The sequence below is a fragment of the Drosophila takahashii genome, chromosome 3L (assembly GCF_030179915.1).
Source record: "Drosophila takahashii strain IR98-3 E-12201 chromosome 3L, DtakHiC1v2, whole genome shotgun sequence".
Classification (NCBI taxonomy): Eukaryota; Metazoa; Arthropoda; class Insecta; order Diptera; family Drosophilidae; genus Drosophila; species Drosophila takahashii.
Genome location: NC_091680.1, coordinates 26611434 through 26638525, shown reverse-complemented (window position 1 = coordinate 26638525; position 27092 = coordinate 26611434). Strand labels below are relative to the sequence as shown.

The following is a 27092-nucleotide window of genomic DNA, read 5'->3' as shown; positions in this document are numbered from 1 at the left end:
TTCATTTTTCAAAATACATTCTTTTTGGTATCAGCAAAATTGGGATTAAAGTAAATTAAGTCATGAATATGATCAGTACTGCAAAGTAAATATGTATCTTTGGGATAAGTTATTTGGTTGGGTTTCGTTCTGCAACTTTGGGTTACTAGACACTAAACTAAATGGCAAGAACTAGTTCTACAAATCATCCTATGGCACACTTCCATTTTGCGTTGATTAGCAACTCCTGATTTCTACTTCTGCTTCATGTACATGGTGGCAATCTTGTCAAGAATCGTGTCAATCGACAATAATTCTTCGCTGAATTTCTTCATTGTAGGTGCTGGCACAATCCATTTGAGGAACTCCTCCACATTCATCCGGAGCCTGGCCAAAGGCGTCATCGTGGCATCGTCGTGCGAGGGTCGTTGAGCCAGCTTTAGGGATGCAATGATCACATTATCGATCAGACGCTTCTCGTAACCCAACTGGCGCAGCTTCTGAGCGGAGCTAATCTTCTTCAGCACCACTGCCATGTTAAATCGAATGGTTGAGAGGACCTGGGCGTCTTCAGACTGACTGCCGGCAGACTCGTCTCCACCCGCAGGACACTTGGCGCACTGCTCCGCGTGCGCCTGCAATTCGACCTTGATCTTGAAGAACTCGTGGCAGCCATCGCACATGTAAGGCTTCTGCTGTTTGTGAATCTTCTTCATGTGGTTCTTAAGGTGCGCCAGCTGCGAAAAGGCCACGTCGTCCTCGCAGAGTTGGCAGCGAAAGGGCTTCTCGCCCGTGTGCTTCCGAATGTGCAGCTTTAGAACGCTGGAATGGGCGAAGGTCTGGTGGCAGATCTGTCGAGAGGAGAGATATGAGCAATAGTTTCTTGCAAGCTAGGACTCCGGCAACTTACCCTGCACTGGTAGGGCCGCTCTCCCGTATGCATCCGCATGTGGACATTGTACTGGCTCTTCTGGGTGAAGTACGTGTTGCACACCTCGCACACGTGCGTCTTGACCGCCGCGTGTTTCTGCATGTGGGTGGCCAGATCCTCGTCCGGCTCGATCATCTTGTGGCAAATCTCGCACTCGAACTGCGTCAGCTTGTGGTGCTCCTGGTTGATGTGGGCTCGCAGGGCCAGCTCGTTGGCAAACTGGCTCTCACAGATGCCGCACCGGTGCTCCATGCCCTGCTCGTGGCGCTCCATGTGCACTCGGAGATTGGCGTTAGTTGAGAAGCTGGCCGAGCACTTGGTGCAGTTGAACTGCTGGATGCTCGTCTTGTGGTGAGAAACCATGTGCTGCTGCAGCTGTAATAAGATAAATAAAAAATTGGTTTCAATCTATATATCTTAGGTGTCATTCCTTTCAAATAAATTTTTATACAATCGAGGGACTAATAAAACTGAACAGTTCTGTATGTTTATACCCTTGTAGAGGGTATTATAATTTCAGTCAGATGTTTGCAACGCAGTGAAGAAGACGTTTCCGACCACATAAAGTATATATATTCTTGATTAGCACCAATAGCCGAGTCCATCTAGCCATGTCCGTCTGTCCATCTGTCCGTCTGTCCGTTTCTATGCGAACTAGTCTCCCAGTTTTAAACCTATCGCGATGAAACTTTCCCGAAAGTCTTCTTTCTATTGCAGGTAGTACATATGTCGGAGCGAGCCGGATCGGAACACTATATCTTAAGGCTCCCATAGGAATATTCAAACAAATATAAGAAAATTCATTATAACTTTGTAGGAAGTAGGCTTTTTGATTCTTGACTACTTAAAAACAAAATTTAAATAAATAGAAACGCTGAATCTGGAATCCCTGGAACTGCACCGAGTAAGCATTCTTTAATCTACAAGGGTATATAAGCTTCGGCTGGCCGAAGGTAGCTTCCCTTCTTGTTTTAAATGCTATATCTCGAAGAAAAAACACAGTTTTATTTTGGTGGATAAAAAACAAAAATAATAGTCAAAATATAAATTAACTGTAAGCCTTCCTCGTGAGTTCGTAAACTGATTAATAATATCTTAATGTAGGGGAGTGTGACGTCACGACTAAAATTTCAAATAAATGTAATCGTCTCCCCTTATCTTGTCGACAATGTATGTACAGTAATTTTAATAACAAGTCCCATAATTTCTCCGTGAGGTTTTTTTTCTAAAAAGGTGGCACGCAAATTAGCAAACCTATTCCATTTTTTTGTGTTTTAGCCGTGCCAGAGTGAAGATGTGTTGAAAATAAAATCAAATAAATACATACACGTATAAATGAGATCTTTATCAACAGTTTTTGGTATCGAATCGTAGATGAAAGCAACTTTCTTTATATTCAAAAAAAAGAATCGTTCGTCACCTTACCCTACACTCCCCTACCTATTTATTTTCAGCTTCAACAAGGCAGCACTTATTTGTGCAAATCTAAAGAGCGTCTTGAGAATCAAGAGTTCCTTGCAAGTGGTGGGTTACTCACCTGGCCTCCCCGGGCGAACTTCTTATCGCAGAGGGCGCACGGATACGGCTTCTCGCCAGAGTGAAGGCGCATATGGAGGCGCAGGCGCTCCTTGAGGGCGAAGGACTTGGGGCACTGGGAGCAGGCAAACTGCTTGCGGTGCTCGTGGGCGGTGGTGATGTGGTTCTTGAGGTTGACCGCCTGGCGGTAGCTCTTGCCGCAGTCCTTGCACTTGTGTGGCCGCTCGTCCGAGTGGATGAGCATGTGACGCTGCAGATCGGTCTTGCCGCCGAACTCCTTGGAGCAGTGGCTGCAGACGTGGTGCTTCCTCTTCACCGGCTCACCCTTGCGGGCCGACTTCTTCGCCAGGGGCTGCACGTAGTCGGCGTCCTTGGAGTCCTGCTCGCCGCCGTCTTCCTCATCCTCCTCCGCACAGGCATTTCGCAAGCTGGCCAAGCTGCTCTTTCGCCGCTTGATCGAATGGGTGAGCGCTGGAGAAGATTCCCTCGCCGCCGGCGGCGAGGACAACGAGATCCCGCTGTCCGTGAGCAGAGAGACAGCATCTTCCTTGGACACACTGCGTCTGCTGCGTACCATTTGTTTTTTTTCGTTATTATTTACTTGCTGTTACAATACTTTTGGGGATCTCTCCTTGGGGGACACCGGCACCAGCTGCGTTTTGCTTTACTTCTAGGGTTAATGCTCTACGTAATTTACGGTATTTAGATTCTTTTTTTTTTGATTTGATTTGCTACTTTTAGATAAGTTCCCATACACCTTTGGTTTGTATTAGTTTAGATGGGCTGCAAAAAAGTTAAGAACTGTTTAATTTCTCCACTCGCAGACCGCCACGTTCCGAAGCAGACGGAGAATCAAAAACACAGACAGAAATAGTAACAGTAAGTGAGGCCGAAACAGAAACAAAAAGAGAAACAGCGACAGAACAGAACCTCCAGCTGTGTCAACAGTGATAAGACCTAGGAATGCACAGAAAAATATTACCAAAATTATCTGTCAATTCAGGACTTTGCATATTTAAGAGCTATTGGAAATGGTCTGATTTTAGAAAAGATCTGCAGACATATTAACCGCGACAAATTTCGTATTGTTTTTAGAACTTTTTAAAATGACGGGTGAATTTAGATAATTAATTCTCGAGTCTAGGAGTAACATTAAATAATTTTAAATTAAATGAAAAGTTATACAGTCTCATTATTTTTTGATTTTCGATAATAGCCGTCCAACATTGTAATTATTTTATTTAATAAGAATTTAGATAATAACCCTATGCTATCCCCGCTTTTTCACTGTGTAGAAAGCTAGGAGCTCCCTAGCCTCGATTTTGATTGTTTTATCATATGGCATTTTTCAGAGAACGCAAGCTTCCAGAAATTTTCCCAGTTTGTTGTCTTAATCTTTTGTTTGAGCGGGAGTAGGATGGAGCTATCGTCCGATAAGATCCCGAGGAAGGCAACCACTGATAAGCAATACGGCTGGACGATAAGACCACACACTCACATACACACGAACACCCACTTGAGGAGCTATAGATATATATAGATATAGCTGTGCAACCTGAGCGATCCGGAGTCGTCTGTTCTCCGCGGCAGCGGAGTTTCCAATGAAAAGCGAGCACAAAGAAAATGCAACTGGAAGAGAGCGATGACGATGACCCTGGACGGCGACGAACATCTGGCAGATTGGGAACCCTCCGATTCCAGCCAACCCCTGGCCCTGCGCAGGGTTAATGGTTCATTAGAGCCGCACCCGCAGAAGCTGAAAACTAAAACTCACTTAAACAACACAACGGCCCTCGGCCAAACTGTTGAAAAAGCGAATTAAAGCTAGAATCCGGAGCTGGAAATCGAAACTGAAAGAGAACGGGGCAAAAAGCACGAACGACAGCGAAAATCACACACAAAAAGCGAAAATAAAGAAGTGAATACATAACAGCAGTTTTGTAATGCTAAATAGGCGGGGTAATGGGTTGCAAGGGGTTGGGGTGGTTAGGGGCTATGAAAAGGGGAGGAGAGGGCCGTTGAAGTCTTTCGTATTCGAAGCACAAAACTCGACGAGTCCAGCGTTTTTGGGATCTAGTTCTAGAATCTAGATTGACATTACCAGCACCACAGCAGAGTTACATACGATCTAAGCAATCAATACATACAGATGCTACATATTGGACCTAGAAGGTCCGCCGATCCATCACCGAAAACCAATTAGCCGTGGACTTACCCTCGCAATCATAGGAAATCGCTAAAGCCATCGATCCGCAGGAACCACTCATCACCCCCGATTTGGACACACCTTGACTTCCTCTACATTCTGCGGCCAGCAATAAAATTCGGTTCTTATTTGTTTATAATTCCAACGCCCTCTCGCTGTGTACATACATTTTGCAATCCACTATCTGGCAGTTTGCCTACGTTTTAAGGGCGTATCCATCGAACTGCCCGGGGTTTATTCTGAGGACCACGAAAGTTTACCTGTCCAAAACCGCGTCCGATTTATTCAACAAAATAAATAACAGTTTACGGTGGTTTTTCGTTGTGTTGTTGTTCTTAATCTTAGTGATGTGTATCTTCCGACCGACGGTCACACTAGAATTTCTGCATGCCTAGAGATGGCAGCGTGATTCGGTGCCACTGAACTATTTCAAATAAAAATGTTACTTGTTTTCTGACAAAATCTTGCTTTTTATTTGTTCAAAGTATAAATAATTAACAATTTATGTAGTCGTGTATAGGAAATCTGATCTTTAAAAACCTTTAAAGTTTTGTACATCGTATATATTCTTTATTTAACAAAATTATATATAATAAATTTCTTAAAAATGTTACCTTAATTTTGTGTAATTTTAAGAAATAATTAAAACCTTTGGAGTATTTTGGCATTTTGCTTAACATTTGTGTCAGTGAATTGCACGGGGATGCTCGACAAGCAAATAAAAAACAATAATTACCCTCAATTATTTTTAAGGAAATTCAGTTTTCATCCATTTTTCATCCTGAAGATTGTAAAATTGTTGAAATTTTTGACACTTGCATAAAATTTAACTATTCAATAGTTTAGGGAATACCCTTGATATTTTACACTCCGCCTGTCTGCGACCATTTTTGCACACTAGCACTTGTGGCAACGCTTAAAAGGTCTGGCATCACTGATTCAGAAACACGCGCAAAGATATGGAAAATAGTAGTTAACTTAACACCGGTGTTTATATTAAAATACTCTGCTTAAATTAAGCCTGCTCATTAAGGAACACAGCACTACCTCCGTGTAAAGAGTACGAGTACAAAATCCAAACCCGACACAAGGTAACACATTTGGTGCTCCGCTGAACTGATTCCCAAATAACCAAAGTAATCATATTCGCAGCTACCATGGCTGGCGTACTTTTCGAGGACATCTTCAACGTGAAGGACATGGACCCGGAGGGCAAGAAGTTCGACCGAGTGTCCCGCCTGCACTGCGAGTCCGAGTCTTTCAAGATGGACCTCATCCTGGACATCAACTCGTGGCTGTACCCCATGGAGCTGGGCGACAAGTTCCGCCTGGTCCTGGCCACCACGCTGCGCGAGGATGGCTGTCCGGACAGCGGGGAGTACAACCCCATGGAGCACGAGGGCACGCGGGCGGACAGCTTCGAGTACGTGATGTACGGAAAAATCTACCGGATCGAGGGTGACGAAGCGCACAACGAGGCCTCCCGGCTCTCCGCCTACGTCTCCTTCGGCGGCCTGCTGATGCGACTGCAGGGAGACGCCAACAACCTTCACGGCTTCGAAGTGGATCAGCACATGTACCTCCTGATGAAGCGGCTGGCCTTCTGAGTTTCCCTTCTACTTACTTCCGTTCGAAAATTAGACATAAACAACAAACTTTATTTACATGGTGTGTATAACATTGGTGGACTCCGCTCTGGGTCACGATGGAGAACGATGTAGTCTACTGCCTGGATGGTCGTCTGAAGGGAGCATTCACTATCAGGCGTGCTGGCTGCGGGCGGAAGGGAATGCGGCGATCCACGAAGGGCAGAGCCAGTGGAGTTGACGGGAACACTGGAGTTCCTTTGATCGCATTCACAATCTTGGCCGGCTTAGGCCGCGGACGAGCAGAGAGCTTGGCAGGACGGCGCTGCGGAGTCAGAAGAACCGGTCGCTGCGGTCGGAAAGCCAGGCGGCTCAGCAGCGGGAGAACGTACTGGGCCTGAGGAGGCAGCGGCAGACTGGCCAGATCTATGATGGCTGCGCTTTGGGGCAAGGTGCTCGAAGGGTCATCACTGGCGGGTTGATCAGGGGGGCCATAGGTCTGATCTGGGGGACCGTAGACTTCAGCGGGCTCTTCCACCACCGCAGGCGGTCCGTAGGTGTCTGCTGGAGGTCCATAAGTCTCTTCAGGTTGAGGAAACTCCACCGCCTCCTCGGTGGGCAGTTCGAATGGCGGATCGGGCACCAGACCGGCTGGTGGGTACGGTGCTTGTTCCTGTCCTTGCAGGATCAGCGGCAGGGATCTACCCCTCGCGGGTCCTGGGAACCTCAGGTGAGTGGCTTCGATTCCATTCAAGCTAAGAATGGAACAAAGGGCGAGGGTGGCCAGAGCTGGATAACCGAACATTTTGATATACTATCATGAACTGTTGCATGGTGAGGCTTAGTGTCGTCTATAAATACCCACTAGGGATGCCCTTGGGGACTGCCCAATCCATTGGCCCGAAGAAACCACGAGGCCGATGACTTATAAGGCGGCTCGAACGTTACGTGCCCATTGCGTTGATGACTAAAGAGTGTAAGCACAGGTTGTTATGAAAACGTAGTTAGATTTCCGTAAGTTATAAACAAAATTATTGGGTTTTAAATGGAATGAATCAAATATTTATTGTAACGTCTTAGTAGATACACAATTATTTTTTTGACCAATTAAAGAATTTGATTTTGTGGTAAGCAGCTTAGCAATAAATTCTAGTCTAAGTCTTTCAAAGACTCCTTGAAGTCTACCAACTGCGACGCAGGATCAGTCGCTGGGGGACGGGCTGTTGGGAACGGCGTCCTTGGGGGAATCGCTGGTAGAGTCGGGCGGACTGGGCCGGCTGTGGCTGGTCGAGACTGCTGGCCACGACGATGACAGTGCCATCCTCACTCACCTCCAGCTGGGGCTCATCCTCCTCTGGCAGCAGCTTGGCGCCATCCACCGACTCTTCCTCAGTTTCTGGAATATCATCGGTCTCGATAGGATTCTCAGGCTGCGACTCAGGATCGACCTCTGGAGGTCCATAAGTATTATCCGGGGGTCCATAAGTGTTATCCGGAGGTCCATAGGTGTTATCCGGTGGCAGATAAGTGTTCTCCGGCTTGACAGTCGAGCTGGGAAGATCAAAGGGAACACTTGGTGTGACTCCCGCCTCTGGGTAGCCCGTGGGTGACGGACTGGGCGGAGCCTCTTCTTGCCGGGCGGAGAATCTGCGCCGGAGCGGCTCTGCCGTACCTAGAGCGATCAGGCTCAGGACAAGAACAACAATTGGTGCAGAGCTGGCTTTGATCATTTTCGCGGTTGAAGGGCTTCTGTTCTGATTTCCCAATCCGAGTTGGCTTATTTATAGTCCCAAGCTACCGGATCTAGTTTTGCTATAATTTATGCTCGTCACTTTCAGTTTTCAGGCTCTTGTTCCCGGTAAAGCTTTGATTATGTTGCGCCGATCGCTGATCGCTGGCTTCAGCTTAATACACGGTACGTGACCTTTTTTCGAAATTAAATGGCCAATGCTATGATTTCGAATATTATCCCCTTCCCCGCCATGGGATCATTCATTAACACTTGAATTGGGCTTTGGGGTCGCTGTGAACATTTGAGAATGATTGTTTTTGGATCTTGGGTTCTTGGCAGTTCATAATTTCGTTTGATGAATTTGGTATTCATGTGAAGCAAAATAGGCTATGAAGAAATCCACTGAGCTTGCAGTTCAAGAAGCACGTTCCATCCATAGGCTAACATATTCATAGTTTCTATCAGGGTCGATAAAAAAAGGGGTGAACAAAAAACATTAATTTTTGAAAGATAATATTGAGTTTTGGGGTAAGATTATATATTTATCTATATAAATATAAAACGTTAATAATTTAAAAAATTAATTTATTTGTTTTTTATTGTTAATTTTAAGAAGTTCTTTTTGGACATTGCTAAGAAATAAACAACACTGGCTTTTCACCTTGTTCCAATAAAATGTATCTTAAATTTTTATTTATTATTAACTTTTAATCAATGATGCCAAATTCTTGCATAATGATCAGTGATCATGTGCGTTTGGCAGAACTATCGTAAGAAATCCATCAGTGATCAGTGATTATGTTGTTCTGCTGAACGCGGCCAATTATATTTGGGGTTCCAATTGATCGTCACTATTTTGATTCTACTGAAACCCGTACACATACAATACATTAAAAATATCAGGCTACTATAGATGAAAAAAAGTGGCAAAAAGTACTTCAGTAAAATCCATTGTAGCTAAAGAAGTAGAGGTCGCCCAACTTTGTGATTGGACAATCTTGAAGTTAAGGGTTCAAAGTACCTTTTCCGCTAAATAGTGGCTCTGGGCTACGAATCGTTTTCTTACTATTAAGTCGCAAAAAGTGCCTAAAAATCGAAAATTTGGAACTTTGACCACGGATTTCTCAAAACTTCGACGTGATGGAAGTATGAGGTAGTAATCTACAGCTAAAATCCTTTCAGGTTTGGTAGCTTTTATTCTTGGGCTTTTTTTTGTCGACCAGTGTAATTACTGCTTCTAGAAAATTTTATTTTTATAAAACATCTTTAATATGAACGTGTTCTTAGAAAATATCGAATAGATCGATATATTATAGTTGTCTTGGCATCTCTATTAAAGCGCTATATAGAACAGATGTTCTGATTTGAAAGTAGATAACAAACTACCTCTCGAAAACAAAACAAGAGCTAAGGGTTTGCTCAAAATACAAACTCAAAACTATAGATAAACCGACTGCGAGCATTGAGCTCGATGGACGTGGCCGAGGACAGCGATGGGCCTTCCTCTTCAAAGCGTCAGAGGCACAACACATGTTCTCGGGAAGGCGTTCTCGAAGACACGGATCAGGTTGGGTAAGTGTGGTGGCTAAGTAAACTCTGCGGCGTCCATTACTGACTAGTGTCACACATAGCGTCAGCGACAACAAGCTTAATAACTTAGTTGAACGGGAACAGGAGCCTATCGCGGAGACATTGCCACGGGATGTTTCTCCTTCATTCACTTCGTCTGGGTTCAACCGGCAACCCAACAACGACTTCGATGAAGAGTGGCATGAGTTCCTGGAGGAGACCGTGGAGAGCGATGAGCAAGAGACAGACGAGCCCAACGAAAACCACGATGATTTTGATAATTCCTCTGAGATAGCAGCAAGTATTTCAATACATTAATTTTCTATAATTCCATAATTATTTTCATTAGTCACGCAAACTCCTATCCATTTTAGGACCCTGACATCAATAATGAACTTGACTCTAATTCGGAGGTGAGCAACAAGTATTGTTATTAAATCAAACTAATTTCGAATTCTGGCTAACTCATTTTGGTTATTTATCATTTGTTTAAAGTAAAAGGTTTAAGTAAAATCATTTAAATACATATTTTTTTAATTGTTTAATGTTTTATTGAGTTTGAGCATCTTTCGGAACAAACGTATCCATGTAAAGAGTGAGCATTTAAGCATTTATATTCAAATATATATGTATTAAATAGTCATACAAGCAAGCGAGGATCTTATAATATGATTTTTGTACCCTTGCATTATAAATTTCGTCAGAAGTTTGTAACGCAGTGAAGGAAACATTTAGAACACTTAAAGACATACATATGTAGTCGATATAGCCATGTCTGTCACTCTGTTTCAATACCGTTTGCGAGTTCAGTTTAAAAGCTTTTGATTTAAATTTTTCCAAATCGTATTTTTTTATGCATACCTTATTTATGCTATTCAAGTCAAATTTTCATTCGTGAAATCTGCAAGGGTATTAAAATTTCGGCATTCCGAATCTAGCTTCCGTCATTGTTTTTTATTAAAAGGCTAATAACAAATCTGTCTTTCCAGGATGATGATATCGATTCTGAAATAAGTAATTCAGAGGTAAGCAAAGTTGTTCTTTTTGTTCGTTACATTTTTGGAATCGATTTAAGCCTATTTTATTTTGATTTTAAGTTATGGCTAAGCGATTTCGTTTATTTAATTATATTTATTTAATTTTATTTATTAAACATGAGTTTTACAAGGGTAGTAAAAAAGTAGTTTGACATTTTGCAATGTTCCTCGTAGGCTTCTTCGAAGTTATGTCCAAAAAACCGCCTTTTTGATTAATAGCAAAGAAAGGTTAGAAAAACCACAACAACTGTACTTAATTTTCAATCGAAGGATTAGTGTCCAAAGAGTCCAATATAAAAGTTATACAAATTATTTATTTTACTTTGTAAGTAAGTTTTTCAATATTTTTATCCCAATGCTGGGGAAAGGGTAGTTAAAAAAGTAGTTTGACATTTTGCAATATTCCTCGAAGGCTTCGCAATTGACTTCAAAATGGTGTAGGAAAAAGTTATAGCCAAAAACAGCCTTTTCGATGCCTTTATTTATAGCTGATATGTCTAGCCAAACTTTTCCCACTATTCTTGCACCACTCTCCCCTAACGTTTTTAAGTAAAATCAATTCAGAATAATTTGTTTGGATTTACAAGTTTAAGAACGTACTTTTACAAGCTCAAACATTTTTATAATAAATTAAATAGTCATAAAAACAAGAGAAGATTTAGATTAGTATATTATGTGTCTAAATAAAAGGTAGTAAGAAATAGTTCTGTCTTTCCAGGACGAGTACAGCTTTTCGGACGCCTTTTTTACTGAAGTAAGCACAATGCATTTTTAGAAACTGATCGCAACAATATAATTATTTATTATATAATTATATCTATCCTGTGAGGTTTGTTCAAAAGCGCTCGCCGAACGCGACCGATTTCATAGCGTTGTGGGCAAGACCAAGCCAATGTACCATTGGAACAGCGATAAGGAGTTGATGCATCGTGAGCACAACATCATCAATCGGATTGGATGGCGTGGAGGCCACACCTCTGACCAGAGTTTTGGCGAAAGGTATTACAGCTCCCGCCAGGTAACGGGACAGCTAACTCTACTCAATACGCTGATGCCTCGATACGGTAACTCCCTAAACTTCAACCAGGATGGGGATTTATTGTGCGTAGGTACTGATCGTCACGTGATCGTCTGGGATTGGGCTAATAATAGGACACGGATGATTTTTCGTCTGGAAGTTAAAAAGAAAATCATGCAGATCAAGTTCATAGACAGCGCCGGCTGTTTGGACATCGTTTCCGCCAGCGCCGATGGGCAGGTGCTCCGCTCCGTCATTCACCCCTCCGGCGGATCCCCAATGTCTTCAGTCTGCCTCTATACACACAACGTTTGCGCGGCTGATTTCGCAATAGTCCCTAATAGCCGTCACGAGATAATAAGCGCTGGTCATGATGGAGTCGTCAAGCTCTTCGATCTGCGCACCAGCGATGCGGGCACCACAACAGTACGCTGCGTCCGCCAGGACCAAACAACGGTGGCCCTGTACACCATCGCTCATCATCCGTATGCTCCGGAATTCTGCGTTGGCGGAGACGATGTTAAGCTGAGTGTTTATGACAAGCGCAGGCTGAAAATAGCTATCCACGAAATTACACCACGCAATCTAAAATCTAAACCGGACATCTGCTCCGCCGTCTACAATCACAACGGTACGGAGATCCTGACCTGCCACAGAAGAGCTGGCAACTATTTGTTCGACAGTCGGAGTTACACGGAAGGCGACTATTTGCACTACTACGACAAGCACTTGTAAGTCTGTTGTCCACAATTTCCCTCCATTTCATTTAGTCTGATGCTTTCTATCTACAGTTGCGAGATAAATTTCTTTGGACCCCGATCGGAGTACATTGTTAGCGCCGATTTCAAAGGCATATATTTTTGGGACAAGAACACGGAAGCCATCATCAGCGAAAATAAGTGCAAAAAGGCCGAGTCTGTAGCCTGCCTAAAGCCGCACCCCTGGAAGCCGGTGCTAGCCACCGCTGGACTAAACGAGCCAGGAATCCATGTTTGGATTCCAAATGGCCCTATTGAGTAGGCTGGCCCTTTAAAAGTGTCAGAATTTAGAATATCAATTTGTATATAAACAAGAGAACGCTATAATCGGGTGCTCCGACAATTAGTTACCCGTTACTCAGCTAAAGCGAGTGCGAGGGAGATGGATATATAAAACTTTGATCGGGCATAACTTTATAACGAATGGTCTGATTTAAAAATTTTCTTCTACATTTCGGTAGGTATTAAAAAACACAATAAAACCCTCGGCCCTCGGCTGAAACAAACTTGCGCTGCGTAGGAAGCTTAAGGTAATCCCACCTTTCTAGCTTTTGTAGTTTCCGAGATCTCAGACGGACAGACGGACATGGCTAGATAGACTCGGCTAGTGATCCTGATCAAGAATATTGTACTATGTACTATGTTCACTGTGTACCAAATACATGAAGAATTTTGAAAAGTTTGAAACACAGTATTACAATGCAGCATTTTTAATGATTTTTAAATTTACTTCGATTGATGCTATATTTTTGGATTCGTTACGAATTCCCAAGTTAATCTACGTTTTCCAAAAAGTTCCCCGACGCAAGGACCTCAAAGCTCGAAAAATTCAGAAATTGGCCAACTTTCCGGAGCTCTCAGAGGCAAACGGATTCATGGTTTGATTCGATTTTAAAGTTTTTTAAAAGATACACTCTTTATCTTTCAAGCCCCATACTTAGAAGAATTTTAGGATTATATCAATTATAAATGCTCCCGGATGAACACGGTAATGGCACTAAGTAAATAATTTCAAATAACAATTTGAATGTATTTTTATATATTCAACAAAAAATCGTTTATTTATTTAGTAACAAAATGAAGTATGTGTATGTGTTCGATTCCATTTGTATATCAACAAATTTGGGCTGACCCATTTTAGATGGAATATACCAGCACTGGTGAGGAGCGGATGATCTGGGCGTTTCGGAGCTTTTCCGGGACGGGCCGACGGCTGCGAAGGCGTCCATTACGAGGCTGGATCAGACTGGCGGGAACGGGTTCCGCAGCATCCACAGGAGCCTGGTCAACTGGGACGATGTCTGCCGGCGGTCCATAGGTGTTATCGGGCTCTGCCGGGGGTCCGTAGGTGTTATCCGGAGGTCCGTAGGTGTTGTCCGGCTCAGCTGGCGGTCCGTAGGTCAGATCGGGCTGAGCTTCCGTCTCCGTGGGCAGGTCGAAGGGTACTTCCGGTGTGACTCCCGCTGGGGGGTAAGGAGCCGAGGCCGGAGTGGGGGCAATATCCACGGAGGGAGAGGGATCTGCCGGAGCCGACTGATCCTCTGGAGCCTGCTCCTGACGGGCAAACTGGAAGCGAGAGGATCGGCCTCGGAACCTAACCGGTTCCGCCAGAGAAACGGAAGCAATGGCTGCGATCAGGAGCAGAGAGCAGGTGAACTTGTAGGCCATGTTGTGCTGCTGTTGTGTTGTCTTAGAATGTTGTCAATACCTGAAATTCGTGGGTCTTTTATACCCCAAAGTTTTGGCCACTCATATTTGGCACACCGGGGGACACCCTTTCGATGGCCTACGGACGTGACAATATTTAGTCAAGGGCCCATGTCTAAGCCATAACCATTTATTATAACCCGTCGTGGGCAGTTAACTTTGACACTTAACTTGGAAGCACTGCGTAAAAAGTATGCAAATGGAAATTACAAATTGAAATCAATGCTTCTGTGATTATTAATATAAATAATTATTTGTAAAATGTATCCAGATTTTCTTAATAGTCTCAAAACGACGTTTCATATTTAGAACAATATTATACCATTTAAATAGGATTTTATAAATGTTAAAAAATAGATATTTTTGACAGAAGCGAAGAAATGGCGATGCTTTATTTTTGTTTAATATAACTTAATAATATAATTACGTAAATATATAATCAACACTTTTTAATTCTTAAAAAAAATTCTGTACATAATTCTTGTTGGCCCCTGAAAGTTTCGTCATGAGACTTCCATTACTTTCTGCATAATTTAATAAATCAAGGAAAATCAAAGCATATAATTCACCAAATACTAGTTTATCCAATTCTGAATTGGGAATAAGATTTTTTGTATTTTGTATTTGTAAGATAAATTTGAATTTAAGTTAAATTATGAAATAGCTATATTGTTGGGCAAAGTTTTTTTGGGTATACCAAAGAAGAAGATAATTATATCTAAGGTCCACCCAAATAGCAAATTGGTCAACTAGGGCTAGAGTTTTGACAGCACTTTAAATTCCACTCCACTGTGCGGCGCCTGCTTGACATACGCACTTTGATGGCTTTCAAATCGCGGCGCTCTGCTTAAAATGCACGGCGCTATCGGGCGGGCTAGAATAGCTCACCACTGACCGCTGATCAGCAGGGCCACCGTCGTTGTGTTGTGGGTATAAAAGTTAAAGCTCCATATACGACAGCCAACATAGCACCACTGCAAGTCCCACGATCATGGCACGTTATCAGCTTTTCAGTTCGCTTCTCCTTCTGGCCGTCCTGGCCGTAACTTGCGCCGCCCAGACTCCAGTCCGTCGCACTCTGCGCCTGCGTCCGGTGGCCTTTGCCAGACAGGAGGTGGCGCCCACACCCTATCCTTCGGCTGCGGAACTCAAGCCTGCCGCCGAACAGCCCGCTCTGACCTATGGACCCCCCGAAGATGTGGACACGGACGCCTTGCCATCGGAACAGGAGCCACCGGTGGACAGCTTCGAGCCCAACCCGGAGACCGAGGAGGTGGATACCGAGGAGAGCTCCCTGGAGGCCACCACGCCCTCCTCCGCTCCCGCACGCCTGCGCATCCGCCAAAGATTGGCCAAATTGCAGCTGGCCAAGCCCAAGCGCCTGCGCCAGCGCATCGCTCGCCTGGAGGAGCTGCCCGTGGATGAGGCAGTGGCTCCAGTGGTTCCGGCCCCCCAGGCTCCAGTGCTGACTACGCCCCAGTTTTATTATGTGGGGGCGGGCCAGCAGCCCTATTACCTCGCCTACAACGCTGCTCCCCAGCAGTTGGGCTGGTAAGCAATAGCTCCAGTGTTTAAATTAATCACTGTTCGGTTTGAAGTTGTTTTTGTCGTTGGAAATATATTTTTGGTAATTAAAAACGGTGTGTTTGTTTTATCCGATTAAGCTGGGATAACCTTTGTTTAGGTAGAAGCGTTACTTTAAGACAAACTTTGACGATAATTGGGAAAATAATCGCATTTATAGGTAAATGTAATATTTGTATTTATTGCCCAACTCAACACTACGATTAGAGTTATCCCCTCAACACCAACCCATTGCAAATCATTGGCTTTTAACAATGGCCTAGAAAGAGCCCATTGTGGAACAACTCCCTCTCAGTCTCCTTTGCATATCCCCTTGACATGTGAATTGCTTTGGCAGCTTTTAAAAGGTTTCTTGTTCTCGTCTTTTTAGTGCATATTTTTCCCGGAGTTGGAAGGTCTTTTGTAAACTTAGTTCCCCTTTTTCTATGCATTTTTAATGCTTTGTTTTATTTTAAGCTGAAGTGGCTGGATCACGATTGGAATTTTGTATTAAGCTGCAATTTGGTCGACCCTTTGTAATACACAACTTTAAAATTGATAGAAGTTTAAGTGCAAGTAAAGGGCAATAACGCTATAGTTGAAACTGACATTGTTGTTGTTATCCATTTAATGACAATTTGCTACAAAAAAGTGGAATTCTAATTTTTATACCCGTTACTCGTAGAGTAAACGGAAGCATTTCCGACATCTTTAAAGATTTCGGAAAAGTAAGTATTCAGTTTTACAGTGCTTGTCTCTCTTATTTTTAAAAAATTTATCATAATTTATTTTGCCTTCGCCAATTAACACATTCTGTTTCTAATTAAAATCATGAGAACTCATAAATATTTACTAAAGCGGATGGGGGATATAAGATTAATCAAGTAAAAATACATTTTAACAATGTAAAATGTCATGAAGAAATCTACGATATCAAATTTTGTGACCAAGAGCTGATGTAATCTAATCGAAAACACCTAATCAGCTTTTGGTGTTAAAATTTAATTTAAGATTCTGTCAATTTAAATGGACCCAAAATAAATCTTTGCAAAACTGTTAACAAAATTTATTCCATGTAATTTAATAATTTAGAAAACCAAAACCCGTACGTCTTTTAATAGAATTTTATATGATCGAAAACATAGATTTTCTGAAAAGGCTGCATTTCTCTAAATTATGGAAAAAACAAGAAAGGAAGCTACCTTCGGCCAGCCGAAGCTTATATACCCTTGCAGATAAAGTAATGCTCACTCGGTGCAGTTCCAGCGTTTCTATTTAAATTTTGTTTTTAAGTAGTCAAGAATCAAAACGCCTACTTCCTACAAAGTTACAATGAATTTTCTTATATTTGTTTGAATATTCCTATGGAAGCCGGCTCGCTCCGACATATGTACTACCTGCAATAGAAAGAAGACTTTCGGGAAAGTTTCATCGCGATAGCTTTAAAACTGAGAGACTAGTTCGCATAGAAACGGACAGACGGACAGACGGACAGACAGACAGACGGACAGACGGACAGACGGACAGACGGACATGGCCAGATAGACTCGGTGCTGATCAAGAATATATATACTTTATGTGGTCGGAAACGTCTCCTTCACTGCGTTGCAAACATCTGACTGAAATTATAATATCCTCTACAAGGGTATAATAAAGTCCAATTTATAAAATATGGTATGATTCCAAATGCCATTGAATTTATTTTAAGCAGTTGCGGATTCAGGATTTGATTGTGAGGGTGGCTTTTATAAATATTTTGTTCTTTTCACTTTTCACCCGAGTGAATCCCTCGGAAATCCTTGGATCCGCTCATGATTTGAAGTGATTTTTCTGTGATTTTTTTTTTTAATTGTTTCCATGGGAGTCTTTTAATGTTGAACGATTACATAATTGCTATAAGTCATACAAATTTCATTCAATTTTAGCCGCCAAAGGAATTTGGGCGAGATTCCCAAGCGCCCACATTAGGATTCCTACCGCTCCTTAGGTCCTCGATTGCTTTGTAGTTTAAGAGCCAGAATGGCTGCTGTTCTTCAGGCAGCTGACTCAATCTGTTTACCAAGTCCCAATCACCTTGGGCATCGATAGGTAATCGGTCGTCCGCACTTGAATACTCATTCGTATTGTAGGGTAGGACCACAGGAACTCCAATAGGCGGCCTTTGGGGTGCTCCGTAGGGTAGCTCAACAGTGTTTCGCGACAAGGATGAGTCCCTGGGTCCCGTAACACCGAAAATGTTCTCCAGAGCTGTGTTTTGAGTTCCAAGGTATTTGTCCCTCTGACTCAATCCATCTGGAGGTCTTAAACCCGCATAGGAGGGCCTTTGAGCCTGGATAATTTGAAGAAAACTCATTGTAATGATACCCACAGTACACATATGTTTTAACATTTTTGTCTATTAAACTAAATTTGTGTATAAGAATTTTTCTAGTGCTTCTCGAGATGTTAACTTCTTGAATATTGTCTAACAAGTGAGTAGAGGTCCGGTGTAATATTATTTAAATAACTTTAAATTTTATGATTAAACAGAAAAAGAAACAACGAGTTAATTAGGTGCTTAATGTGCACAAATTTGCATCGCACTATAAACAAGAAAATCGTCATATAACCGGAGTCAAAGGCGATTGGGGAACAAATAAGGTTAAATTTAAATTTACATCTTACATTAAAGGTAATTTTTCCTATATAAACGGTTACTCGTGGAGCAAAAAAGGGTATTTTGTATTCGTGGGAAATTATGTCATCAGTAAAAGAACACGTTTCCGACCCTATAAGGTAAATATTTTCTTGATCAAGAATATTAATCCGTCCGTCGGTTTTAAATTCTTGGGAGCTAAGTCTTCGTTAAACATGTGTAGGCAGATCAAGTTTGAAAATCTCGTTCAGACGTCCTTATACTGTTTGTGAAGATATTTCGCGCAGTATAAAAGCTATTGAATGAATTTTTGCGTTTCATCCATTAATTTTAAAAATGAATTACCGTCTTGATTCTCCAAAAAGAACTTTAAAGATCCCACTTCAAAGAACAAATGCCACAATGATACAAATTATTGTAAAGCCCAGTGGCGGACCTAGGATTTTGTTGTGGGGGTGATATCAGAACAAATTTTTTTTTGCATACTTTTTGAATAACAAAATTCCTTTCATTTTTTACCCGAGTGGGGGATGATATATTACCCATATCACCCCCCGTGGATCCGCGCATGGTAAAGCCATTAGATAAAGATATCGCTCAGTGAAAATTGTCATTCAATTGAAATTTATCATTAAAACCGTTCCAACTTAAATTGAACAATTTTATAGCTCTGTTACGTTATCTCTTAACACACAGCTTTGTATACATTATATATGGAAATAAATCGAAAATGAACTTCTCAATAATCTAATAGCGTCAGATGCTTGGGAATATTCAGGCTTATCAACTTTGAGTTGATTTCCTTAGGAAAGGTTATCACAATTTTAGATTAAGCAGTTTAAAAAGTAAAATATACGGCACAAAATAAATAAATAATTCTATATTTAAATTCGAACATATTTGTAAAAAGTACGCTTATGGTAAAATCTCATTGAGTCTGTTAACCGCGAAAGAAAGATCCCGGCGTTTCCAGAGCGCCCACGTTGGGTCTCGAGCTGTTCCGATGGGCCTCAATGGCCTGGTAGTTTATGAACCAGAAGGGTTGGTTTTCCACGGGCAGCTGGCTCAAGTAGTTAACCCACTCCCGATCACCGTGAGCATCGACGGGAAGCTGGCCGAGAACTGGGGCCACTGGGGTTGGGGTGGTAGTGGTACTAGCGGTCGGGGAACTTGCAGTTGGATTTTCGGAATCAGGTGCTCCAAATCGGTTGGCCACTGCTGGAACCTGCTCAGGGGCAGAACTGCTTATCGGCAGCACAAGGGGAACTCCAACTGGTGGCCTCTGGGGTGCTCCGAAGGGCAGATTGATAAGTTCAGGCTTTTGAGAACTGGATGGCTCTCCGAATCTAGTAGCTATATCCACACCGGTTATATTCTCCACAGCTGTGTTTTGGGTTCCGTGGTATTTGTCCTTTTGACTTAGTCCACCTGGTGGTCTCAAGCCCGCAAAGGAGGGCCTTTGAGCTTGAATATTTTCCAAAAAAGCCATGGTGATGATAGCAAGTGCGAAAATTAATTTCAACATTTTTGCAAACAGATTTCACTTTTTCTTTCCCAATTTCTCAGATGACTCCACGAGATGTTAACTGGTCTGATCTGCTCCGACAACTGAGTACAGCCAGCTTGTAAGATCATTTAAATAAGTTTCGACTCTCAGCTCGACCGCAGCTTTTCTTTAAGTCAGACAAGGTGCACAGAAAGAAAAGTTAATCAAGTAACACTAGCTTTATGAAAAACGATTATCTGAGCGAATAATTAAATTTCAATTTAAAATATGTATTAAGTAAGCTAAAAAAATGTATAACATATAATCGTTAAAAATTGTATTATATAAACATTAACAAAAAGTGTATAAATACACAGTTAATAAATAAAAACATTTCGTTCTGTGTTTTAAATGAGGTTTTGATGGAGCTAATTAAATGTTAGGATCCCCCCATGATATACCTTTGTCATATGCACAGTCTCCCTATTTCTATGGGAAGTGTGCAGTCATTGTTTTTACTCAAACATTGTCATTTTTCTGAAGGCATCGTTCTTAAACTTCCCTACTTTATGATGCATAGAGCTTTTTTAATGACTTAATGTGCTCTCGCTTTCCCCCTTTAATTTCCGAAAAGCAGCAAAGTTTTAGTTTAGTTCTTAAATTATTTATTTAATTACTAATTGTATATAATTGGTATGCAGTGTATTTAAATGAATGATTTTATTAACTAATAATCATAATCATCCGGATTGCTGACGATTATTTCTTAATCATAGTTATGTTAATTACTTAATCATAATTAATTGAAAATATATATCACTCATATATGGGAAGTCATCAAATTTATGACGTATAAATGCAATCAAAGTTCCAGTTTACTCTCTTAAAATTCTTAGCAGAAAATAGAGTATTTATTTTTCGCTAGGGTGATATGACTACGTTAATTTCTTGTTTTTTTGCGGCTGGGGCAATCCCAAATTCGTCACCGCTTGGCGAAGCGTGCGTCCTCAAACCAGTTTCTGGTCTTCCCCTTCGCCCACTCACCTCTCCCAGTCCATTCACAATACCATCTCGATCGAGTTGGTAGGAAATTTTGTTTTTGGGCGCGTCTAGCGAAATTTCTTTCACGTCTTAGTTAGTGTGACTCACAGGAATGTCTGCCAGAAAAAGAACGTTCTATCTCAAAACATGATTTATTTGCTTTAAATTATAATCGAGTAGGGGTTTCATATGTATATGTATCGGTGTGTTCAGGTGAAAAAGTGTGCGCGTGTGTAGCTTTGTCGTCATCGTGTCTCGGTTGGATCGTCATGGGTTTTTGTTTTGAGTTGGCTGTTGGAATGGAAAAAAGATTATGAGTGTCAGTAAGAAAATTAATGCAATATTAATATAGCTCTGGAAGGATCTGTGTAGATTCAGAATTCTGCGATATTTGTTTATAAATTCTATTACTTCCCTTTTCAATAACTTAAAGGACGGATAAGTGAAAAAGACAATGCTAAGGGTTATGCTTAATTTAGTTGCTTGAAACAAAGGCATAACAGATAAAAGCATCGATTTGAAACAGTTGCTAACCTGCATTTTATTCTAGAAGCGTCGCACGGTGGAGCGGGCGGCGCTCAACTTGGCCGGACGTGCTGCAGCGGAAGCCAGACGACGGTAGGCCACGGGTTGGGCGGCTCTCCGGTAGTTAGCCGCCCTCCTGGCAGCTACCAAGCGAGCCTGCTCGGCCGGAATGTCAGCGGCGGGCAGATCGTTTCCGGTCACGTCCGGTGGGCCGTACACCTCATCGGGAGCGTTGTTGGGCGCAGCATCGGGCGGTCCGTAAACGGCATCCGGTGTGGGCTCAGCGGCCGAGGGAGCCGCCGCCTCATCGAAGGGCACTTCCGGCTTCAGCTCGTCGGCCGAGGGATAGGGCGTCACGGCGTCCGGATCACCGCCGTCCGCGGGAGCCAGCTCCTGGCGAGCGGAGTACCTCGAGCGTCCGCGGCTCAAGCGCTGCGAGTAGCGCTGCTGCTGGGCCTCGGATGCGGCAAGCAGGCTTAGAGCAGCAACCACGAGGATAACTTGAAACTTGGCCATGGTGGTTGAGTTGATGTGATGGAAGTGTATCTATGGGAAGGCTGAACCAACGACTGATGACTGGAAGAGCTCCCCTGGGCGCTTTTATAGGTAGGACTTGGATGGGCACCTGTTTAGTGTGCGGCGCGTGGACCCAGTGCGGGCATCCTTTTTTGGACCTACGCTCTGACGTCGGCTCACTACTATAGTCTTGGTTCCCCACGATCGGCGGTGTCTGCGGCGTCTTTATGCGCCTACGACGTGACCAGAAAGAAGTAGCAGATGCAGAGGTCCGAGGTTCCTCCAGCAATCAGTCCAAAATCAGAGAGTGTGCTCCACCTCGATTAAGCCAATCGCTCAACATTAAAATGCTCCTAATGTGACAGGAGGGGGAATTAATGGTTGCTCGTAAATTTGAGGTGAAGTTAAAGGATATTGGAAATTGAAAAGTCTATTCAAGAGTGACGGACTTAATTTGAGAATGACTAAAACTTAACTCACAATATGTTAAATGACTAATAAATCTTCTTTAACTTTCTACACTCAGAACTTTGACAATCGACTTTAATTTCAGGAATAATGTATTTAAAATGGCTAAACAAGGATAAACGTTTATCTTAAAATGACTCAAAAATGCGTTGAAGTCCATATGGTTTTAAATTGCTCCTCAATTTAAGTTAGGATACTTTTTTTCTGGGTACCTATAGATATTTTGTTAAGTGTTTTTTGTAATTTGTAAGCGATTGTATAACGTCAACAAAATGATATCTTTAACAAATGGTTAAACTGTTAGACTTGTTTGCGATTCTACAAATGATTTAAATGCCTTCTGGCTTTAAACTTAAAATGCCTAAAAATTACACATCTCAAAAAGTTAGTAGCTATATATACATTTAGTGTTAATTGTAAATTTCTTTCCTACAAAGTATTCTCTCCCCCCCATTAACTAAACCAAAACATCAATAGTTCATTTTATGTAATGATAGTTTAGGACGTGACTTAAAACAATCGTTTGAGGAATGGGCCTTGTGACCTTGGTGTTCACCTCAGCGCCAAATCGTTGATCGCATAAATATTGATTATAAGTGTTTAATCAAAAATTCTAACACTCAAACTGACAATTCCAGCATAATGCAATTGACAACAGTCGATGGCGACTTCGTTTCGTTTTCGCTTTCAATTGGTTAGGGATTGGATTGCGTATCACGTACGAAACGCATTTAATTTTCATAGAACATGGCGAATCGGACGTGGACATCGGACATCAGTGTGGCAGTTGGAGACCGGTGATAATGTGGGCGATGTGGTGGATGAGTTGGCGGCGGACGTGGTTTTGCCGGCGGCGACCAGAAACAAACAAAAAGCTATGCAAAATAAATCATTAAGTGTGCGCCTAATCGATGTCGTGTCGATATAGAAGCTTCATGTCTATATTCCCCGGGACGACTCTCGTTTTCGAGAACTTTGTATAAAAGTATCGCCCACAATCGCACCTGGAATCAGTTGTGTCTAAATCCGGCCGAGATCGAAAGTTCAGCATGCAGTGGCTTCTACCCGTTATCCTTTGCCTTTGGGGGTTTAGTCCCTCGCAGATCGAAGCGCGTCAGGTCAGGATTAATCGCTATGCGGTCAGTGTGCAGGAGGACCAGGCGGTTGAGGTTAAGGCAGCGCCCTATCCAGCAGCGGGCTATAGGCCGCAAGGTCGCTCCTTCTGGCTGCCAGGTGAAGTAGAAATTGAGGTTCAGGAAGGATCGGGTCTCGATGCGAGTCTGCTAACCACCACAACCGAGCTGCCTCTGGAGGATCTCTCGACCAGCACCACGGAGGCAACTGGAGACTGGAGCACCACCACCAACTGGGATTCCCTGGACACTACCACTGTTTCTCCGGCAGTGGACTCCCGTTCTGGTCGCGCCTTCGAGAAGGCTCCCTATCCAGCAGCTGGCTACCGACCAAGTCGCGCTTTTCGCCTGCCCACCGAGCAGAATCCGGAGGAGCAGCAGCTGATCTCCGCCAGCAACTCCACTGACAGCAATGCCGACCATCCCGTCTGTGGGGTCAGCACGGATCCCCTGAAACCCACACCGGAACCAGGATCCAAGGACGAGCCCGATGCGGAGAGTGTGGTCATTACTGGCAATTTGGGCCCTGCTGTTATCGTTGCCAGAGCTCCGTCCTCCATTCCGGTGGCCATTCCTCTGCGATCGCAGCCTCTAATTCAGGCTCCGAGATCCCGGGGATTCGTTTACACCACGCATGTGGAGCAGCGGTGGTGAGAGTTGCGATGGGAGCTATATTATAATCCTTGTTAACAGTTCAGTATTTTTAGATATTTGCGTGTGAACAAATAAATGTTTTCCTTTGTTAATTGATGTGAATTGTGTTTATTTTGCGAAGAAAAGCCAAAATACTAATAGGTATAGTAGCTCTTCTTTTTATTCAACTGCTGGTGCTTTCTTCAACTTGACAGCAAGGATATTCTAGATGTTTTTATCCGAATCCAAATCATAACGTCATCACTCTCATCGTTTCATCGACCGGAAGTTCTAGCACGTTCCAAACTTTGTTTCTCTAACGTCATTGAATGTTTTGTTAAATGTTGTTTTCGTTCCCAATTGAAGGAGGAGCCGCGTCAAGCAACAAACTGTTTTCTATCAAATTGTGACTGGCTATGGCTGGAGACAGCCAGAGAGTTCCTCTTCCCGGCATCCGTATTAAATTTGACGTGCGGATGTGCAAAGTTTTAACCGTGGGACGTGCGTGGCATGCGGAAAGGCGTGAGGCGTCTTTGGAGGTGGAGCTTAGGGCCTCCATCTCCCCGCATCCAGTCTTCATGGAGGATTCAAATTGAATAACGAGTATGCGAGTTTCTTCCGTCCCATCCGAGTGGAGGAGGAGCAGGCGGCGGGACTGCGAATCCACCGGAGAACATTGAACCTGCGTTTTTCCGAGAAGGACTTGTTGAGCGGGAGGAGTTTCCGTGGCAGACATTTATGGCAATATTTCTGAATTTTTTATGTGAGAATTTCGTGGGTTCAGCGCGGCATTCAATTGAAGCGACAGCTCCAATAAATGCTAACACAAAGTACCATATTTACGAACCGATTTGTTTTTGTCAAATCCAATTTAAAAAGGCAACAATTGAATCTTCTTTTGATTTAAATTGACCAGCCTACAATTTTAAAAAGCTCTTTCAATTTAATTAGTACGTTCTTATTTATTTCGTTAAAGGCTATTAGCCACTCGAGAGGTATATTCAAAAAATTAACAAAAGTCATAATAAAAGAGGTATGAAGAAGCTTTAACAGAGTCCGGATGACAGCCGCACGGGGTTAATTGATTCGCCCGAGCACGCCTCCTTGGCCAAGTCATCGCAAATTGTGCACGTAATTGACAATCAAAGGATCATCGAGGCTGGTGGGCACGATTTCGACGGAATGCACCACCGGCTGCAAGTGGACATCGCTGTCGATGTGCGTGAAGCTGGCTAGCTGGAGGTCCAGGTCGTCGTGGCTGCCGTCCACCAGCACGTACTCGGCCTCCGACTCCACGAGGGCCAACTCCACGGCCGCATTATTGTCGCCGGGCACCTGCGGCTGCTCGGCAATCGAAACAGTGGCATTGGAATTGTCCTGGGAGAGGGATATCGCCACGTTCGGGGGCGGGGAATCCACTCCGGCCGGGGTGGCATCGATGGCAAACAGCTTGGTCGTGGCCGGAGTTGTGCTGCTCTCTGTGGTCGGACTTTCTGGGCCGACCTCCTCCTCCTTCTGCTCCACGCCTTCCTTTGGCTGCTCGGTTGTGGTGGCCTCCCCATCGGCCTTGTTCTCCTCCCCCGCGTCATCCTGCTCCTCCAGCTGCCGCTCGTTCTCATGCAGGCGCTTGGGGGATGTACTGAGCAGCAGGAGCTTGCCGGACTTCTCTTGCAGCACGGCGCCATCCTCTTGTAGAGTACCCGGGGCGGGATCAATCATTATGCTGGCCTCCTCATCGCGACTCAAAGCAGGACCCGCCAAAGTGGTGGCCTCCTCGGTGGTGACATCCCCCTCTTGGTCCACAATAACCACACTAGTGGTGGTTTCCGGACTCGCCGCATCCCCTTCGGGACGGATAACAGCCGCCTGGACCAAAGCCAGGCAGAGAAGTGCGCAACCGAATCCTTTCCACATGTTCGCTGGTCAATTTGTTGACGATTTGATGGCAGTCCATTCCAGACGGGCGTATTTATACCAGTGGTTCCCACCCATTCGGGAGCTGTCATAATTTTAGCCCTGAGCATTTAATTTGACGCGAAACTTCCGCAAGCGGCCCAAACCGGAAATGTAATTCGCCCAGTCTGTGGGTGTGGGTGTGAGTGTCTGTCGGAGGGTGTTGTGCGAGTCTGTGGTGGCATTGAAGGAGGCCGAAAAGGCCTGGGTCGTTCGTTACACCTTAAGCCCCCACAGCCCCCATTGACCGCAACGATGGCCAGAGTGCCAACCCCAAAAAGTCACTTTACATTTTCGCCTTTACCTCCGCCGCACACACTGGATCGCCACAGTAGAGGTAAAAATAATAGTGTTTAAAAGTCAAAACAAATATTATTGTAATTATCACTTATTGATTTGAATTCTGAATAAACAAAATAAATAATAAATGTGCTGAAATCCTCAGATATATCTAAGTATGGCAAAGTAAAGGTGAATTTTAATATTTTTAAAGAGTAATGATTTAAATGTATTTAAAAACTGCAACAAAATGTCACCATATAAATTTACATTAACTTTAATTTCTAAATAAATGTTTTCTGTTGTTCCTTGACAAAATAAAATTAAGAATTTATCAAGGAATATGTAGGTTCCTAGCTAGTAATTTGACCTCAATTATATGTGCGGCCTATGTGTTGGTGCGTATCTGTGTGTGAGCTTGTGTAGTTTTGTCGGTTTAACTTTGTGATGAGCAAAGTTAGTGGCTTGACCGTGCCAGCTGTTGGACATGCTGGTCACGTTCTTCGGGTGACTTTGTTTTCGTCTTAAATGGGAAATGATAAAATTGAAAATAAATTCATACAAACACACATACTCACAGGAAATAAATGTGTCTTGAGGGCAACAACAATGGCAACAGGCTACAAGTTCATTGATTGCCTGTTGACCCAGAGAAATATTTGCAGGCATAAAATGCACAACAGTCGTTGAAGGGTTAACTTGGAGTAATGGCATTTGTGCGTGGTTTAATTGGATTCCCGAGGTTGCTTCAGTGGAATAGAATAGACTGGATTTGATCGAGAATACTCTTACGATTTTTGG

General features: G+C 43.2%; 12 protein-coding genes across 14 annotated transcripts; 4 read left to right on the top strand and 8 right to left on the bottom strand.

The window, feature by feature from the left end:
• On the bottom strand, positions 1-5007 carry LOC108060202 (gastrula zinc finger protein XlCGF57.1). Of its 2 annotated transcripts, XM_070215049.1 has the most exons (5): positions 4820-5007; positions 4662-4751; positions 2448-3229; positions 890-1285; positions 1-830 (listed from the first exon to the last, which is right to left on the bottom strand). In XM_070215049.1, exons 3-5 carry the CDS (start codon positions 3021-3023, stop codon positions 234-236), a joined length of 1569 nt encoding a protein of 522 aa, XP_070071150.1. In that variant the 5' UTR covers positions 3024-3229; positions 4662-4751; positions 4820-5007; the 3' UTR covers positions 1-233. The 2 variants fall into 2 exon arrangements, with proteins under 2 accessions (XP_070071150.1, XP_070071151.1); XM_070215050.1 differs by lacking the exon at positions 4662-4751 and having other exon boundaries at positions 4913-4981.
• Positions 5008-5556: 549 nt separating this feature from the next.
• Polr2H (DNA-directed RNA polymerases I, II, and III subunit Rpb8) lies at positions 5557-6316 on the top strand. The gene is made up of 2 exons (XM_017145764.3): positions 5557-5743; positions 5805-6316. The coding sequence occupies exon 2, from the start codon at positions 5810-5812 to the stop codon at positions 6257-6259; it is 450 nt and encodes a 149-aa protein (XP_017001253.1). The 5' UTR covers positions 5557-5743; positions 5805-5809; the 3' UTR covers positions 6260-6316.
• Positions 6281-7235, bottom strand: LOC108060173 (uncharacterized). Of its 2 annotated transcripts, XM_070215555.1 has the most exons (2): positions 7104-7235; positions 6281-7027 (listed from the first exon to the last, which is right to left on the bottom strand). In XM_070215555.1, exons 1-2 carry the CDS (start codon positions 7132-7134, stop codon positions 6375-6377), a joined length of 684 nt encoding a protein of 227 aa, XP_070071656.1. In that variant the 5' UTR covers positions 7135-7235; the 3' UTR covers positions 6281-6374. The 2 variants fall into 2 exon arrangements, with proteins under 2 accessions (XP_070071656.1, XP_017001244.2); XM_017145755.3 differs by lacking the exon at positions 7104-7235 and having other exon boundaries at positions 6281-7077.
• Positions 7236-7284: 49 nt separating this feature from the next.
• On the bottom strand, positions 7285-8083 carry LOC108060193 (zinc finger protein jing homolog). Its single transcript, XM_017145776.3, has one exon. It carries the CDS (start codon positions 7966-7968, stop codon positions 7420-7422), a length of 549 nt encoding a protein of 182 aa, XP_017001265.2. The 5' UTR covers positions 7969-8083; the 3' UTR covers positions 7285-7419.
• Positions 8084-9339: 1256 nt separating this feature from the next.
• On the top strand, positions 9340-13154 carry LOC108058904 (DDB1- and CUL4-associated factor 8-like). The gene is made up of 7 exons (XM_070214845.1): positions 9340-9542; positions 9602-9836; positions 9914-9952; positions 10529-10564; positions 11295-11330; positions 11406-12325; positions 12386-13154. Exons 1-7 carry the CDS (start codon positions 9442-9444, stop codon positions 12612-12614), a joined length of 1596 nt encoding a protein of 531 aa, XP_070070946.1. The 5' UTR covers positions 9340-9441; the 3' UTR covers positions 12615-13154.
• A 228-nt stretch (positions 13155-13382) lies between these two features.
• On the bottom strand, positions 13383-14227 carry LOC108058911 (resuscitation-promoting factor RpfA). The gene has a single exon (XM_017143895.3). It carries the CDS (start codon positions 14018-14020, stop codon positions 13490-13492), a length of 531 nt encoding a protein of 176 aa, XP_016999384.1. The 5' UTR covers positions 14021-14227; the 3' UTR covers positions 13383-13489.
• An 808-nt stretch (positions 14228-15035) lies between these two features.
• Positions 15036-15697, top strand: LOC108058912 (fibrous sheath CABYR-binding protein). Its single transcript, XM_017143896.3, has one exon. The coding sequence runs from the start codon at positions 15051-15053 to the stop codon at positions 15612-15614; it is 564 nt and encodes a 187-aa protein (XP_016999385.2). The 5' UTR covers positions 15036-15050; the 3' UTR covers positions 15615-15697.
• Positions 15698-17458: 1761 nt separating this feature from the next.
• LOC108058909 (uncharacterized) lies at positions 17459-18079 on the bottom strand. The gene has a single exon (XM_017143892.3). The coding sequence runs from the start codon at positions 18009-18011 to the stop codon at positions 17544-17546; it is 468 nt and encodes a 155-aa protein (XP_016999381.2). The 5' UTR covers positions 18012-18079; the 3' UTR covers positions 17459-17543.
• Positions 18080-19122: 1043 nt separating this feature from the next.
• Positions 19123-19855, bottom strand: LOC108058907 (uncharacterized). The gene has a single exon (XM_017143890.3). The coding sequence runs from the start codon at positions 19780-19782 to the stop codon at positions 19198-19200; it is 585 nt and encodes a 194-aa protein (XP_016999379.2). The 5' UTR covers positions 19783-19855; the 3' UTR covers positions 19123-19197.
• Positions 19856-20962: 1107 nt separating this feature from the next.
• LOC108058913 (uncharacterized) lies at positions 20963-23407 on the bottom strand. Its single transcript, XM_017143897.3, has 3 exons — positions 23298-23407; positions 21319-22178; positions 20963-21075 (listed from the first exon to the last, which is right to left on the bottom strand). The coding sequence occupies exon 2, from the start codon at positions 21823-21825 to the stop codon at positions 21331-21333; it is 495 nt and encodes a 164-aa protein (XP_016999386.1). The 5' UTR covers positions 21826-22178; positions 23298-23407; the 3' UTR covers positions 20963-21075; positions 21319-21330.
• On the top strand, positions 23164-24176 carry LOC108058914 (uncharacterized). The gene has a single exon (XM_017143898.3). It carries the CDS (start codon positions 23343-23345, stop codon positions 24078-24080), a length of 738 nt encoding a protein of 245 aa, XP_016999387.2. The 5' UTR covers positions 23164-23342; the 3' UTR covers positions 24081-24176.
• An 825-nt stretch (positions 24177-25001) lies between these two features.
• LOC108058910 (uncharacterized) lies at positions 25002-26008 on the bottom strand. The gene has a single exon (XM_017143894.3). The coding sequence runs from the start codon at positions 25971-25973 to the stop codon at positions 25173-25175; it is 801 nt and encodes a 266-aa protein (XP_016999383.2). The 5' UTR covers positions 25974-26008; the 3' UTR covers positions 25002-25172.
• Between the last annotated feature and the right edge of the window lie 1084 nt (positions 26009-27092).

What these genes read in the sequence shown, in the direction of transcription:
- LOC108060202 (XM_070215049.1), bottom strand. Translation starts at nt 3,023, where the DNA reads ATGGTACGCAGCAGACGCAGTGTGTCCAAGGAAGATGCTGTCTCTCTG. An exon ending in AGTTCGCCCGGGGAGGCCAG is followed by an intron (nt 1,286 to 2,447) that starts GTGAGTAACCCA and finishes ATCTTATTACAG; the next exon opens with CTGCAGCAGCACATGGTTTC. An exon ending in AGCGGCCCTACCAGTGCAGG is followed by an intron (nt 831 to 889) that starts GTAAGTTGCCGG and finishes TCCTCTCGACAG; the next exon opens with ATCTGCCACCAGACCTTCGC.
- Polr2H (XM_017145764.3), top strand. Translation starts at nt 5,810, where the DNA reads ATGGCTGGCGTACTTTTCGAGGACATCTTCAACGTGAAGGACATGGAC.
- LOC108060173 (XM_070215555.1), bottom strand. Translation starts at nt 7,134, where the DNA reads ATGGATTGGGCAGTCCCCAAGGGCATCCCTA. An exon ending in AGTCCCCAAGGGCATCCCTA is followed by an intron (nt 7,028 to 7,103) that starts GTGGGTATTTAT and finishes TCGGTTATCCAG; the next exon opens with CTCTGGCCACCCTCGCCCTT.
- LOC108060193 (XM_017145776.3), bottom strand. Translation starts at nt 7,968, where the DNA reads ATGATCAAAGCCAGCTCTGCACCAATTGTTGTTCTTGTCCTGAGCCTG.
- LOC108058904 (XM_070214845.1), top strand. Translation starts at nt 9,442, where the DNA reads ATGGACGTGGCCGAGGACAGCGATGGGCCTTCCTCTTCAAAGCGTCAG. An exon ending in GAAGACACGGATCAGGTTGG is followed by an intron (nt 9,543 to 9,601) that starts GTAAGTGTGGTG and finishes TGTCACACATAG; the next exon opens with CGTCAGCGACAACAAGCTTA. An exon ending in AACTTGACTCTAATTCGGAG is followed by an intron (nt 9,953 to 10,528) that starts GTGAGCAACAAG and finishes CTGTCTTTCCAG; the next exon opens with GATGATGATATCGATTCTGA.
- LOC108058911 (XM_017143895.3), bottom strand. Translation starts at nt 14,020, where the DNA reads ATGGCCTACAAGTTCACCTGCTCTCTGCTCCTGATCGCAGCCATTGCT.
- LOC108058912 (XM_017143896.3), top strand. Translation starts at nt 15,051, where the DNA reads ATGGCACGTTATCAGCTTTTCAGTTCGCTTCTCCTTCTGGCCGTCCTG.
- LOC108058909 (XM_017143892.3), bottom strand. Translation starts at nt 18,011, where the DNA reads ATGTTAAAACATATGTGTACTGTGGGTATCATTACAATGAGTTTTCTT.
- LOC108058907 (XM_017143890.3), bottom strand. Translation starts at nt 19,782, where the DNA reads ATGTTGAAATTAATTTTCGCACTTGCTATCATCACCATGGCTTTTTTG.
- LOC108058913 (XM_017143897.3), bottom strand. Translation starts at nt 21,825, where the DNA reads ATGGCCAAGTTTCAAGTTATCCTCGTGGTTGCTGCTCTAAGCCTGCTT.
- LOC108058914 (XM_017143898.3), top strand. Translation starts at nt 23,343, where the DNA reads ATGCAGTGGCTTCTACCCGTTATCCTTTGCCTTTGGGGGTTTAGTCCC.
- LOC108058910 (XM_017143894.3), bottom strand. Translation starts at nt 25,973, where the DNA reads ATGTGGAAAGGATTCGGTTGCGCACTTCTCTGCCTGGCTTTGGTCCAG.